Raw genomic sequence first — 16,827 nt, 5'->3', positions numbered from 1 at the left:
ATTGATTTTGAAAAAGCTTAACTTATAAATCTTTTGGAATATCACCCTAAAAGAAAACTTAACTTTTAAAAAAAAATTAACATCCTATTTCTTTCTCTCTCTTAAAAAATTTAAGTAATTTGTAGGGGATAGTGAGCTTAAATAATTATTGTCTTGATTAATGACTATGACTCTAGAGTCCAAGAATGAAAAAAACTTGTCCCCTCAGATGAGTCTAGTGGCTAGCGCATGAGGTGTTGCCACCATGAGGTCTGGGATTCGAATCTCGACAAAGTCGAGGTAAATGCCTCCCTTATGTGTTAGCCACTATTCCAAAGGTTAGTAGCCGCCCGTGATTTACCTCCTCCGTATTGACCCTGGGATGGGTTGGCGGGGGCGCTGGGGGCGAGCGTATTCGCCTTTTTGCCACTAAGAATGAAAAAAACTTAAATTTAAAATTATGGAAATCAATATTTATTTTTCTAATTTTCTAGCTCACCCATTTTATGTTATCAAATATGAGTTTGTATAAGATGAAGTTAAGTTAATTTTGAAGTTGAGAATATCATCTTTGACTTTGAAAAATATTTTAACTTTAATTTTAATTTAAAAATATTTGATTTGAATATCGAAAAATATTTAATTTTGAATTTCAAAAGTATTTAAGTTTAAATATTGAAAAATATTGAAGTTTAAATTTTAAAAATATTTAAGTTTTAAATTTTAAAACTTTTAATTAAGATTTGAAAAAGTTAAAATTTTAAAATTAATTAAGATTTAAAAATTAAGATTTGAAAAATGACTAAGATTTTGAAGTTTAAAATTTTAAAAATTAATTAACATTTAAAATTAATTAAGCGGCTGAAATTTGAAAATTAATTATGATTTGAAAATTAATTAATATTTAAAAATAAATAAAATTTGAAAATTACTTAAAATTTAAAAATTACTTAAAATTTAAAAATATTTAAGATTTTGAAATTTAAAATTTGAAAATTAATTATGATTTTAAAATTTATTAAAATTTAAAAATAATTAAGATTTTGAACAAAATTTGAAAATAATTAAGATTTTAAAGTTAATTACAAAAGCATCCATCCCCTGAACTTTAGCTCTAAATTCTCCGTCTTTGACCACATCAAAATAAAGTCGGGGAAAGAAAACTTAATAGTTAGATAAAAATTTGAAAGTATTTCTAAGGGCTAAGGAAATAGAATTCAGAGTAAAAGTATTTTTAAAAAACATTTTTTTTTTCAAAAGTTAAGATTTTTATGATTTAATAATCATATTTGTTCAAATTTAATTTAAAAATAAGTTTACTACTTCAAAAAATTTTGAAAATGTTTTCTTAAAAATTCTGAAGTAGTATATGAATAGGCAAAAAAATTTCCATAAAAAATATTTTAAGGAATTTAGCAGAAATAAAATATTTTATACAGAAACATTATTTTTGTAAAATAAATTTTAAAAATAGAACTTTGTGTGAATAAATCTCCCAAATTTTCTTAAGAATTGACAACACAATGCATAACTAAAGAAAAATTAAATTTTCAAAAAATAAGTTTTCCAGAAATTTTTGTATTAAAAATAATTTTATCTGTAAATAATCCATTTTTTTTATTATTTATCAGTAAATTTCAAGAATATTTTTTTTAGGCAGAGAACCAACGTTTTATTACTAAAAAAATTTGAATAAAAAAATTCTAAGGTAAATTTGTAGAAAAATATTTTAAACAGATAACATTTATAAAATAAATATTCAATTCTATCCTAAAATTCTGGCTAATGTTTCTATATGTTCAAAATGTAATGTTAAGTATACGAAAAATTAGGTTTTTCAATATAGGTCTCTGAAAAAATTTTAAATTTTAAGTTTTAAATTTTAAGTTTTAAATTTTAAATTTTAAATTTTAAATTTTAAATCATGATTTTTCAATCAAAAATTAAAAGGAAATTATTTAATTGATGAAAAATTTGGGGAAAAAATTTATATGAGCAGATTATGTATTGTTTCAATACAAAATTTTTTTTTTGCAAAAATTATGAAAATTAAGTATACGAAATTAATTTTGTAAGCAAAATTAAAATACATGCATAATCATTTATTTTTACTATGTAAGGTTTGAGGATCCAAAATAATTGTTTACCTACGGAGTTAACAAGAAATTTTTTGGGTATATATTTTTAAGATATTTTTTTAATTTGATCCTTATGAAATTTAAAGTATCAATTTTGGCTTTCATAATTTCTTGAATTATTTGGATTAGCACATGCAGAAATTTTTTTAATTTGGTGCTTCAATTTTTTATTTTCATGATTTAATTTTTCATACATTTCTAATGAAAATGAGTGTGCTAAAATTACTTTGAAATCTAAAATTTTCTTTTTCAAATTATTATTTTTTATTTTAATTTGCATAGTGATTTAGACATGGATTTAATATTTTCATAAAGTTGATTTGGAGGAAGTAAGCATACCTCACTTACTATGTCAGCTTCGAAGTTTGACTCTCCCTATTCATTGGTGCTTTCTTCTAATGTGGCTTCTCTTTCATTGATGCTCTCCTCTTGGTGACTGGTCATCAGTGCTAGTTCGACATACTCTTCAACTTCAGACTCCGAAGATGACTCATCCTATGTTGCCTTTAAGTTGTTGTGCCTTGATTTGGTTGGCTCTTTCTTCTCCTTTGCCTTCAGCTTTGGGCAATCATCCTTGATGTGCCCTTCTTCATTGTAGTTATAGCATCGAACTTGTCTTTTATTTTGTGTAGACTTCTTAGCCTAAGATTTATTGAATTTATTAGTTTTAATTTTTTTTGAGAATTTTCTTACCACATAAGCCTTTTCGTCTTCGTCAAAAGAAGTATCAGTATCTGATTCGATCCTTTTCATGTTCAGTGCGACATTGCTATTTGGTTCCTTGTTCTTTCTAATTTCTGCATATTTAGATTCATGTAGTTCAAAGGTAGAAAACAAATTTTATAAACTACTTACCTCTAGGTCCTTGGATATATAGAAGGCATCTATAATTAACGTCCATTCGGCAGTTCTCAGAAATGCATTCACTGTGTATCTTAATGAGTCTCGATTTGTTACCTTTTCTTCGAGATTCGTGAGTCTGGTGATTAGTTCTTGAATCATCGAGTGTAGATGTGCGAATGTTTTGCCTTCTTCCATTTAGAGGTTCGTCAATTGGTTCTGGAGCAAGTCCCATCTTGCGAGCTTTGCTTCAGACGTTCCTTCATGTAGCTCTAGGAACTTCTTCCAGAGTTCCTTGGTTGATTCGTAATCTCAGATCTGATTAACTTCCTGGGGTGGAAGTACAGTTAATAGGTGGAACTCGGCTCATCCATTCGCTACGAAGTTGGCTTGATCTTTTTTGGTCCATTGGTACTCTTCTTTTTCGACTCCTTGTTGGTTTTTGGAGACTACAAAATCATATTTAATTATTAAGAGTAATTCAAAATCTGTTTTAAAAAAATACCTGCACGTATTCTTTTCATGTTGCGAAATCTCCCTTGAACTTCGGTGGATAAATGCTCACTGGGTCATCATTTCAGTGCTTCAGTCGGTGGTTAGTCTTTTTGAGGTGTTTTGACTCTGATACCACTTGTTGGCATAGCGGGGGCCGACAAGAGGAGGTGAATTTCCTAAAAAATTAAAATAACCCCTTCTCGTTCTTTTGATTTGATTAGACTAGTACAACTAAAATAAATAGAATAATAAAACTGAACAATTAATGAAAAAGAGGCTCAGGAATTATTTAGTTACAACCTAGGTGGTTGTTAATCCAAAGCAAATAGAAGCGCACTAAAATTCTCCTTCATTGAAGGCGGAGAAGCCTCTTACACTCTTTGAAAGCCCGGCTAGGAAGTGAATACACAAGTTGTAGTTTAGTTGCTGAATATTTCCTAACTCTAGGGGTCTTTTTATAACCCCTAGGAGATCCTATCCGTGGGTGGAAGGCGCCTTCAAAAGGGTTCAAGGAGCTTTCAAGTGGATAAAATTTTATCCACAACTCAACGACAACAAACAGTCATTTGAGGCTGATATTGTTCATTGAAAGCGCCTTACAAGCCATTGAAGGCGGATCCATACTGTTCATGAAAGGCACCTTCGGTATTATTCATTAAAGGCGCCTTCAAATGTTTTGAAGGTGCCTTCGACACTGTTTATCCGAAAATAGTTAACTTCCCTTGTTGACCATTTTTCACTTCACTCGCTTGGGTGATGCTCCGGCCGTCCGAAATTGAGCTCACCCGAACCCAACTCTGACCTTCTCTTCGAGTAGCCTTCCTCCCCAACTTCTCGTCCCTCATATCATCGCGTGCGTCATTCTCATCCGCCGGTGTACTCTTTCCATCACCTCATCCTTTGGATGCACCGAGCCAATCGACTTCCTTCCAGTGCCATCTTTTTCGCTAGCTATGTCTTCCGCTCAACTTCTTGTATTCTTAAGTTCCTGCACATTTAGATACAATGATCAAATACACACATGACCTAATTTAACTCGATTGACAACATCAAACTATCTCGGGATACTTAAAGTCTCCTCCATTAACTATTTTGAAGGCTCTAAGGCTGTTTTTTTTTACATCAATTTGCTAGTAACGAAAGGTATCATGAGACACCTCTTAATCTGTTTACCATGAAGTAAAAGTCTTGGGAATCACTCTGAGAGTACCTTCAATATTTCAACCGAGTTGTTTGGGATGCCCCCTTGACTTCTTTAGAAATCCTAACTAGCGTCTTCTCCTAAGGTTTAATAGATGAAGATTTTTTCAGATCTATGGTGAAAAGTCTTCACTAAACTACAAGAAACTAATAAAGCGAGCAAAAGGACAAAAAACCCCTCGATGGCTCAACTGGCACGGAAAGGTAAAGCCATCCTAGTCCCTCAGATGGATAAGAATCCCCTTTAACCTCTGCCCAAGAACAAAATTCTTTACCAACTCCTCAACTACACCTTTTGAATAGAGGAGAGAGCAGTACAAGTCATCAACACTACCCCCACATTTGTAGCAGGGCCAAGCAGCCGATCCAAGAAGGAATAGTTCGTTTTTCCACTTACCACCAATTGCATTCTCATGACACTGATGAGTGTCAACAATTAGCTCAATAAGTTAGTTAGATCATAAATGAATGACTCTAAAGCAAAATAACTTCTCCTACTTCTATCAAACACACACCCATCAGATACACTCGACTCGACGATGCAGGAGGCTAAACGAGCCAATGCTAAGTCAACTCAATTCCTAGACAGGAGCCAAACCCACCTCGACACTAGGTATGACAATGTATTGCATTTCATATTCTCCTTATCAATCCCCATTTATTATAGTCATCTCATACTCATCCCCAAATCCATCAGATTTTAACTTTCATCCTCATCCCCATACTTATTGGAGAATTAAGTATCCATACCCTATCCATCATCCTATTACTACCTATAATTCTCTCTCTCTCTCTTTTTTTTTTTTTAAATATAAATTATTTCAATGAATTTATAAATATTTATTAAATTCTTTACAAAATAATATTGAGTGAGGATAATAAGAAAATGAAGCCCCCTCGATAAAGTTTTTAAATCTCTTATTGAACAATGAACACAGAGTACTTGTAGGGAAGTTGAAAATGGAATTGATCTTGCGTTGTCCAATTCTTGATTTCCTTGTGATTATGATTCGTCTGTTATTGGGAATATGTCTAAAGTTGTACTACTCGCATAAACTTTAATAATATGACTTGTAATTTTCTATATGAGACCTAAATTTAAGTGCAATATGAAAAACTACAAATAATTCAAGCACAAAATTTAAATTAATATGTACCTTATCTTACTCATATATTCTAACATCTTTCACAATGAAGATAAGATCGAATCTAGAGAGAATGATTGTTGCAAATCAATATTATCCTGTGTAGAAAATAGGAAATCATTTAAGCAATTGAACTATAGGATCTATGCACATGTATTTTAAAACTTATCTTTTTGGGCTTTTTAAAACAAAGTGCGTAGCAGAATAAACGAACAAAAAACACAAATAAAAAAATGTAAGAGTTTTTACTTAGTTCGGAGTCTTCAACGACTTCTACTCTAAGACTCGGGTCCCTTGGACCTTTCCGATGAGTAATCACTAAATCTCTTTGTCGATAAACTCTCGGTGGAGCAGTCAAGTATAGAAATGAGGAAAGTGTAACACACTACACTTTTATTTTGCAAGTATAAAAAATACACAATAAATGAAATCTAACCAACACTTAGAAGAATGGAATTTGATCGAGCTCGTGTGTTGGTGTCAATTTGCCGGTAGCAGTCAGGCGTAGTAGAGTTGCAACAATAGTTTAATAAGGTGTTTTGTTTAATAAGGTGGCAAAACGATTGGAATAGTTCTTCTAGAAGTTGTATGGTCAAGAATAAGCATAGAGAAGTAATTCTTTGGAATAGTTCTTCTAGAAGTTGTATGGTCAAGAATAAGCATAGAGAAGTAATTCTTTAATGCTGGCCGAAGACCTCTTTTTATACACCATTGGAGGGACCACTAATGGTTCAGGGCGCCTCCAATAGCACTTATCCGATCTGAAGTCTTCGGCTCTTATCTACTCCGAGGCACCTCCATTAGCTCCGAGGCGGCTCTAATGCGCTCCGAGGCACTACCAATCGTCTCTGAGGCACCTTCCCTCAGTGAACTTCTATTCTTGAAGTTTATTCGCGTGAGGGCGCCTCCGCCATGTCTAAGACACCTCTGTAAGAAAACTACACGACTGAGTCGTGAAATAAAATACTTTGGGCTTGCCTATTGGGGATAAAAGAGATAGTGAAAGTTGGTAGAGTTAAGTGGGATTTGATACAGCTGAAAAATGATGATAATTGCACAAATTAAACGGTAAAAGTTAGGGGCAAGATGAGGAAGAGGGATTCGGAAGTAGGTGGAAATATTTTCAATGAAGGGATGAATTCGAAACCTTAAGCCGCTTGATAGCTAACCTGAAAGCAGACGATGTAACCTATGGGCGACTCATGGGGTTGGTGCTCTGGCATCGAGATTGGATCTTGTCACCAAAGGGAATACCATAAGATATCCGGAGATGCATCTCTACACCCCTCGTATATACATTCCTATGGGACTCATACCAATGCATAATAGAGTTTGCAATGGTCATGAGGTCCAGAAACAAAAGCACAATGTAGAAGGAAGGGATCGAAAATGAAGAGAGAAGGATGACGAACTTACTGTGGAGACAGATGAAGAATGGAGGAAGATGAAGGCAAGAAGCAACAAAATGGAATAAAGACGATGTCGCTTTCGGATGACCTAATATACCTCAGTGGGAGCACAATAGGGTTGTCACATTAACTCGCCTAGTCGTTGGATGGTTAAAGGTAGTTGCGAGATCTCATCACAATCGTCCAACTGCTCAACCGGGTGGTCATAATAATGGAAACCTCTCTCGATTAAAGCGTGGTAGTGATAAGTTACGGAGTAACACATCAATCTCCAAGGTAATTCAAATGCGCAACTATTATATGCAGAAGTTAAATAGGCACCAACACACCATTACTGTTGGATTAGGTTACATGAGAAGACATGTCACCGCACGCCTTTGTAGTTAAGGCGGTATGGTGCTCCTGTAGCTCGAGGTGGATACCTCATGTCGCCCATTAATGCAGTGGTATAGTGCACCAATCATAAGCATGATATGTGATCTCGCATACCATGCTCATTAAATATGATGCTTTAACTCTTCAGTGACCAAGACTCGGCTAATGGTCCCATAGGAATGCTGACAACTCATACTCATCGTTTATGACAGATTAGCATTGGGGGCAAAAGGACAACTCAATATAGTTAGTCAGTTAAACTACACCTCTTTTGACTAGACTTGAAGGGGATGCTTGTGATGTGATAGTTTTTTGCAACCCCCAAATGTCCCATGGAGTCAAAAGTCAAGTTGATATGTCAGTCAAAGTTAAAATGGGTCAAATATAACCCATATGAAATTAGACTCTGTTTGTTAGGATCGATGGTCGCGGCTAGAGAGGGGGGGTGTGAATAGCCGACCCCAAATCTTCGTTTCTTTCTACAAGTTGACGTTAGTGCAGCGGAAAATAAAACAAAGAAACAAAGACAAGAAGATCAAACCTCAACACGCAGCGATGTAACGAGGTTCGGAGATAAACTCCTACTCCTCGGCGTGTCCGTAAGGTGGACGAAGCCTATCAATCCGTCGGTGGATGAGTCCCCGGAGAACCGGCTAATAAATACTCCTTGTGGGTGGAGAAACCTCGCCACAATAGTTTGCAACAGCAATATGGAAATTACAAAGAAGAGCAAGAACAAAATACACAATGAATGTACAAATACTCGCTTGCCTTCTCGTCGACTGAAGTCCCGGATGAAGCACCAACTTCACGGACTAATGCCAACAAGCAACTCAGTCGAAGAAGCTCACACGAAGCTTCGGAGCTCAGCAAAGCTCAAGCAGAACAGCAGCTCGGTTCAGAGGAGGAAGAAGAAGATACGTTCTTGTAGAAGCCCTCGATCTCCTTTTATAACTTGCGAAGAAGAAGACAAATAAAAGCCGGAGATAGCCGTTGTCACTCATAACGGCTATATCTGGACCGATCAGGCTCCACCGATCGGTCCAGAGAACCTCGATCGGTCTTGGGGACCGATCGGGACCTATGCTGATCGGTCCCCAGCCCGACAGCACTCTTCACAGAGAACTCGCCCAACTCTCGATCGTCTCACGATCGGTGCGTGGACCGATTAGGTGCGTGTGGATCGGTCCACGCCGATCCCTCCTTTCTCTTTGCCTTCGTTCGCTTACGATCGGTGCGGGCCGATCGGATAACTATCTGATAGCATCTTGTTTGGTTCTTGATCGGTCACCGGACCGATCAGATAACCGATGTATCCGGATCGATCCAGCGATCGATCCGGCTCTTATTTTGCCCAAACCAAGTCCCACGCCTTCAAACCAATATCCGGTCAACCTTGACCTATTGGTATCTCATGCTTAGCATCCGGTCACTCCCTGACTGCTAAGACTCCCTACCAAGTGTCCGGTCAATCCCTTTGACCCACTTGGACTTTTCTCTTCGTGTCAAGTATCCGGTCACTCCCTTGACCTACTTGACCTTCTCAACACCGGATGTCCGATCACCCTTGATCCATCTGGATTTTCCTTGCCTGGTTCATTCACCGGGACTTTCACATAGCTTCACTCACTAGGATTTTCACCGCCTCACTTTTTTCACTGCTTGGCTTCACTCACGGGACTTTCACCTCTCGGCTTCACTCACGGGACTTTCACCTAGCTTCACTCACTAGGATTTTCACCGCCTACTTCACTCACCAGGATTTCAACCACCTAGACTTTCACATGGCTTCACTCACCGGGACTTTCCCACCGCCTGGCTTCACTCACTAGGACTTTCCCAGCTTCACTCACGGGACTTTCACCTAGCTTCACTCACTAGGATTTTCCTGGCCTGGCTTCACTCACGGGACTTTCCCACCGCCTGGCTTCACTCACGGGACTTTCAACATCCGGTCGGAGAGCAGCTCGAGCCCTCTCGACCACGGTTCGAGGAGCGAGCTCAGAGCCCTCTCGACCACAGTTCGGGGCGAGCTCAGAGCCCTCTCGACTTCCATCCGGTCCAGAGCGAGCTCCGAGCCCTCTCAATACGGTCAGGAGAGCAGGCTACCGAGCCCTCTCCGACTTCCCATGTGCCAAGCTTCCATACTTGGACTTCTCCGTGCCAAGTCTCCATACTTGGACTTTTCCCGTGCCAAGCTCCCTGCTTGGACTTTTCACCATGCCAAACTCCCTGCTTGGACTTTTCCCATGCCAAGCTCCCTGCTTGGACTTTTCCGAGTCAGGTCAACTCACCTCGGGTCAACCAGGTCAACCTTGACCACGGGTTGCACCCACAATCTCCCAAGCTTGTATCCTTGTAAAACATCAAGATACAACTTTTCTGTTCACGTCAAACATTGTCAAACATAACTCGTCAAACATCAAAAACACAACTCGAGTCAAGTCAACTCAAGTCTGGTCAACTAGGTCAACCTTGACCTAAGGTTGCACCAACACTGTTTAGATGAGACTCAGTTTTGATTGAACTTGCTTAGTATACTCACCCTAAATATTCAAGTTTGGTTAAGTAAAAGTCAACTACAGTGGGTCCTATCTATTGGGATATGCTCGATGCGGTGTGTGCTAAAACATATTTCGTAAACATGCACAGCAAAAAATAAAATAATAATAATTCTTAAATTATTACATCACACGCACCACACGCATACAAGAATACAACATGCCAAACATGATCGCATAATTAATTTTTTACGGAAAGTAAATTTACACTAGGTGTACCTTACGGATGACCTGTAACGAAAAGGGCATCAACAGTAGCGACATTGTCGAACCTTGCCTCTATTCGTATCCACGCAGAGTTCCTAAAAAATAACTCCTTGAGTACATGTCTCTTCTTCGAAAGTTACTAGCGATGAGCGGAGAAGAGGGATTAAGAGGAAGAGGAAGAGAAGTACACAAGGAAGAGATTTCTTCCTTGTGGTCGTTATGGCAACAAGGGGAAGGGCTTCCCCTTGTTGGCGGTGGCAAAGAGAGAGGGGAGAGGGAAAGGAGAAGATAAATTGGGTTAAGATTTTTCAAAAACCTTACAAGCCAATTAATGATCTCATGTATATAATCTTCTTTCAACCAGATCAATATATAACCCTCATTAATGAGTTGGATTAGAAAGCCCAAATCTAACCCATTATCCCTTAACAAAAAATTAGCTCATTAACCTCTTTGTTTGGTTTACAACTAAACTAAGTTGGTTCATGACTAATTCATGATTAAACCAAATTTGGTCCAACTCTTCCATAAGAGATGTAACTCATTCGTGCTTCCATTACGACAAATATTTCCATATTTGACTTATGTATGGTTCAACCAAACATTTATCTCTTGATCTAAGAATCTTATTCTTTAACTTATTTTACGTCTTTTAGAATTTTTTTAGTGTGTGTGACCACTACAACAAATACGCCTTTCCGCAACGCGTCATTAACAGTGCATGATTAGGGCGTGCCATTAATAATAGTTTTTACAGCACACCCAATTAAGTGTGCTGCAGATAATATTATATTTTTACAAATAACAGCGTGCAAAAATAATATGCAGTTAAATATACTTTTGACAGCACACAATGCGTGCTGTTAAAATTAAATATTAATGGCGCGTAAAAGTACACTATTAAAAATATATCTTTTAAAATAAATTTTTAACTGTGCTCCAAATCACACTCTTAAAATATTTTTGGTCTCCCTATAATAAATTTTTAACGGCGTGCCCAAATCACACAATATACTTTTTTTTTGCAGTGTTCCTATAATAATGCGATCCTCCCTGTTAACCTATACTCCCCCTCTCTTTAGGGCATCCACAGTGGTTAGAGCCCATTGAGAGCTCTTTCGTTGTCACATCTACGCCACATCAAAAGTTAAAAACCTCATACCCCTCTCCATTATCAAAAAATCTCTCAACAACTTCTTCATGGGTCCCACACCTTTCATTATATATATTTTATTATCTTTCTTCATATTTACATTTTATATAATTACATTTTAATAAAATTTAAATTCATAAATTACTAACATAAAATAACTTTCATAATTAAAAAATTACATAAATATCACAATACATATATCGCAATTAATAAATTATTTTTTCACTGATTACAATTATAGAGTGCCCAAATATACTCAACTAATTCTGCTCGAAGTTGATTACCACTTAACTCGTAATTTCTGCGGATGTATGCTTGGAATTCTTGAGTGGAGCCTTAAAATATTTGTGATTGAGGATCTCCTTCATCGTCCGACCAATTGACTACTGCATCTCCCTCATTCTCAATAATCATGTTGTGCAAAATAATACAGGTATACATGATGTCCTTCAAATTATCCTTGTACCAAAATCGTCCTGGACCTCTTATCATTGCCCATCGTGATTGGAGCACCCCAAATACCCTCTCAACATCCTTTCTCGCGACCTCCTGTCGTTCCTTAAATATTTTTCTCTTGGGATCCTGGGGCAGAGCTCTTGACGAAAGTAGCCCATTCTGGATAGATCCCATCGGTCAGATAATATCCTTTTGTATATTGTGTATTATTAATCGTAAAATTAACCTTGGGTGCATTCCCTTGTAAGACGTCGTTGAATAATGGCGATTCGTTAAGCACATTGATATCATTACGTGATCCTGCAATTCCAAAAAAGGCATGCCATATCCATAAGTCCGAAGATGCAACGACTTCGAGCACAATTGTTGGGACGCCATGATCTCCTTGAGTAAACTAGCCTTTCCAAGTGACGGGGCAAATTTTCCATTGCCAATGCATACAATCAAGACTGCCCAACATACCAGGGAAACCATGTCTCTGCTCATGCATTTCAAGTAAGTGTTGGATATCAGCAGCATTAGGTCTTCTTAAATATTGGGCCCCGAACACTTCAATTACACATCGACAAAAGTTGATATAAACATTGGATGACAGTTGTTTCAGCAATCCGTAGATACTCATCATAATGATCATCAGGGACTCCATACGCTAATTGACGAATAGCCGTTGTGCATTTCTGAAGTGGTGACAAAGCTTTTTTCCCCGTTGCATCGACCTTCCATTGAAAATATTCGGAATGATTTTTCACGGCATCAACTATATGAAGGAATAACTCTTTTTGCATTCGAAATCGACGTCGAAATATGTCATCAGGTTATACCGGATCATCAGAAAAGTAATCATTGAAAAGACGAGCATGCCCAACTTCACGATCCTGATTCAAATACCTTCTCCTCTGTGTTCTACTGGAAGAACTTTGAGTTCTTTGACCGTTTGTCGCTGCCCATATAGTTGGAGCATTCTTCGTTCATCTATATCCTCCGCATCTTCCGTCAATTCATTTCTCCAGAATTCATGGAGCACAGATCAATCTGGATTTTGAGTCATTTGAAATAAATCAAGATATTTTTATGGTTGAAAAATATAGAGAGTTGAGGAAAGAAATCGGAAGCGAAGATAACAACGAGATGGATGAAAAAAATATGAAATCGATCATGTATTTATAAAAAAAATAAATTAAAAAAATAAATTTAACCGTTGAACAACGACTAATATAGTCGTTGTTCAACGACATAATATATATAAAAAATTTTAACCGTTAACATTTTTTTATAACTATTAAAATAAAATAATATAAAAAAAAATAAAAAACATGAAAAAAGCGGTTCCATAGCCATGGAGCCGCTTTTTCATGTAAAGCGAAAAACCTCGCTCCCATTATGCGAGGGAGGTTTTTCGCTGCTGCCACGTCACAGTGGGAGCTCTAAAAGAGCTCCCATTGTGGATGCTCTTAGATATTTTTAAGTATGGGTATATGGATTAATGGAGCTTGGTATGGCCATATGGATCTTGTCCCATTTATACTCTCGACATCCTCTTTCGATTATTGATGTACCCTTTCGGGTAAGAGAATATCCTTCTTGGTATCGTCGTTATTGACCTAATCTCGTCGGTCGTCGAGTTATCCCTTCGGATATCAATGCAACCCCTTTGGGTAAACTTATCCTTAAGGATAAGAGTATTAAGGTTGAAGTGAAGGCTATGCCTTCTTTTCTTAAGACGATATTAGCCCGCCTAGGTGTTTACGGTTTATTGGCAATTGTCTCCCAAGATCCAACGACTTACGTCTTGAAATAGGAGCACTCCAAATTTCGAGCCTTGCCGAACTTTCGAAGCGTTGAAACTCTTAAGAGAGGGGAGAGAGAAGAGAATCTAAGAGGAGAATTCATGGATGAACGCTAACTCGAGTATGTGAAACTATTGAGGGGTATGAAATTATAATTAATTTCATTAATTAATTTATTAATTGATTAAAAGATTAATCATTGTGATATTAATTAATTAATATTTACAATAGATTAAGTAAATAGTTAATTATATTAATCAATTAAATTAATCATAATGAAAAGGTTTAATAAAAATATTTAAGTATAAAGGTTTAAGGGAAAAGACACATCTCATATCTTTTCACCTCTTGGAAGAAACCTTTCACCTCTTGGGAGTAACCCTTCATTCCTATAAAACAAACCTCATTCCTTCCACTCAAATCACTCAATTCACACTCAATTTTCAAGTTGTGAATTCTCCTCTTGGGTTATATTCTCTCTCTCCTCTCTTAAGAGTTTCAAGGCTTTGAAAGTTTGATAGGGCTCGAAATTTGGAGTGCTCCTATTTCGAGACACAAGTCATTGTATCTTGGGAGACGATTGCCAATAAACCGTAAGCACCTGGGCGGGACAATATCGTCTTAAGAAAAAAAGGCCTAGCCTTCACCTCAACCTTAATACTCTTATCCTTAGGGATAAGTTTACCCAAAGGGGTTGTGTTGATATCTGAAGGGATAACTCGACGACCGACAAGATTAGGTCGGTAGCGACGATACCAAGAAAGGTATGTCTCTTACCCGAAGGGGTACTTCGATAACCGAAAGGGGATGTCGAGAGTATAAATGGGACAATGCCCACATCACCATACCGAGCTCCACCGGTTAGAGTCATTAACTTATCATCGAGATGACTAACTAACCGGGCCCAACTGTTAGATCTCAACACCGAAGGTCAACATACCCAAATTTTCTTTGAGAAAAAATATCCTACAATCTTAAGATGATATTGACGATTATGGCGACTGTGGGTCCTACTCCTACTAGAGAAAAATTAGAGAAATTCTCCATAATTGTCTTCAAGCGATGACAGTAAAAGGCACTGTATTACTTGAAGAAAATGTATCTTTTAAAGTTACTATCAAAAGATGTCCTAGCACATCTAAAAGTAAACCTCAAGCGATGGGAGAATTACTTGCAAGAAAGAATAGAATTTTCCTATGTGAGAACCATGCCTTAAAAGGAAGGACAACAAAATTATACCATGGGTATAATGATGGTCAAGGCTTTGTATGGGCCATTTGACTAAAGTCATAAAGTTAAGGATAATGTGTTTAAACTATCCAAAAACAGAGCTAATGAAGGTCTTTAGATAGAAGATCAAGCCCACTTAGTAAAAATCTAGACTTGAGTCTAAATCAATAAGACCTAAGTCGAGGTTAAAATAGATGAGTTAGAAGGATTGCATTACATGTGTTGCAAATGACTAAGAATTGAGTCAAGTGTCTCACAAAGAATAAATACAATCATGGTCAACACTCCAATTAAACGACTACAGCTATGACTCGATAAGATTGAAAGATCAAGGGATGTATACTTCTACAGTCAGTATCTTTCGAAGAGTAATACAATCTTTGTCAGCACTCCAATCAGACAACCACAGCTTTGACTCGATAAGATTGGAAGACCAAGGGATATGTACTTCTTGAGTCGAGTATCTCTCGAAAAGTAATACAATCTTGGTCAACACTTCAATCAAACTATTGTAGCTTTGACTCAATGAGATTGGAAAACTAAGGGATGTATACTTCTTAAGTCGAGTATCTCTCAAAGAGTAATACAATCCTGGTTAGCACTCCAATCAGAAGACTGCAACTTTGGCTCTATGAGATTGGAAGACCAAAGGATGTATACTTCTTGAGTCAAGTATCTCTCGAAGAGTAGTACAATTCTGGCCAGCACTCCAATCAGACGACCGTAGCTTTGGCTCGATGAGATTGGAAGACCAAGGGATGTATATTTCTTGAGTAGAGTATCTCTCAAAGAGTAGGATAATTCTGGTCAACACTTCAATTAGATGATCATAGCTCTAACTGAGTGAAATTGGAAGGCCAAGTGATGCATATTTTCTAGATTGAGCACTTTTTTGACAACAAGTGTAATCGTGAATCATCATCCTGATTAGACAACCACAGTTTTAACTCGGTGAAATCAGAAGATTGGAGTTATGGAGACTTGCTTTTAAGCAAGATTGAGGCCCTTGAAATGTTTTATAAACACTAGAAATGTGGTTGGAAAAATCAACTAAGCAAGATCATCCATGGTGATTGAGGGAGAGAATGTAGGATATTGCTCAACGAATGTTTCTCAAGGAATAGCAACATTCCAATAATTGACTATATCACATTCACCTCAATTTAATAATGGTGGCTTAAACATTGAGAAGATGATAAAAGCTATGTTGATAAGTTTTGGATTTATCATAAAATTATGGGAGAAATTGTCCTCTTGGTAAACCACAAACCCTAGTGAGATAGAAATGAAAAATCTCTATAAGGCATTGAAAGGTCACGAACCTTCTAATGTGGGGGTTAACCACTATGCCAATATATATGATACATTATGGTATCTAAGAAATTATGAGAAGAGCACTAGTATAAAATGGTAAGTTTTGAAATAACTTAATACCATTAAAGCAGTAGATCTCTAGTGGTAAAATCTCCATTGAATATAGAGAATTGTGTGGATCCGCTGGCCTACCAAGAGATCAATTATACTGCATGTCTAGGGGAATGAGTCTAAAACTCAACATTTAAATCAAATAGTGGTAACCCAACCATGTTGACTAGAGATCCCAAGATCATGGTTCAAAAGGGACAACTAAGCTACAAGATTTGAGGCACCTAGGAGTAATTACTCCAACTCATTCCTGGAGATAAAAGGTGCAACTTGTGAAATGAGTAAAGGATAAACAAAAGTTCTTAATGATTCCTATATTATACCGTAAAGGGTATAATAGGGTATTGCAAGATACTATTAATAGGAGATCATCTAAGCTTTGTCCATAGCTAAAACGGACAGAAAGCCTAAGGGGCTATTGTGTGGA

General features: G+C 36.9%; 1 protein-coding gene across 1 annotated transcript; it reads right to left on the bottom strand.

Moving 5' to 3' along the window:
• Nucleotides 1-11,838: 11,838 nt before the first annotated feature.
• Nucleotides 11,839-12,604, bottom strand: LOC122050818. The gene is made up of 3 exons (XM_042611691.1): nucleotides 12,421-12,604; nucleotides 12,185-12,258; nucleotides 11,839-12,117 (listed from the first exon to the last, which is right to left on the bottom strand). Exons 1-3 carry the CDS (start codon nucleotides 12,602-12,604, stop codon nucleotides 11,839-11,841), a joined length of 537 nt encoding a protein of 178 aa, XP_042467625.1.
• Nucleotides 12,605-16,827: the final 4,223 nt, after the last annotated feature.

This window comes from Zingiber officinale, chromosome 3A, assembly GCF_018446385.1.
Source record: "Zingiber officinale cultivar Zhangliang chromosome 3A, Zo_v1.1, whole genome shotgun sequence".
Classification (NCBI taxonomy): Eukaryota; Viridiplantae; Streptophyta; class Magnoliopsida; order Zingiberales; family Zingiberaceae; genus Zingiber; species Zingiber officinale.
Note: the sequence above shows the minus strand (reverse complement) of the source record. Positions and strands in the feature narration are given on the sequence as shown.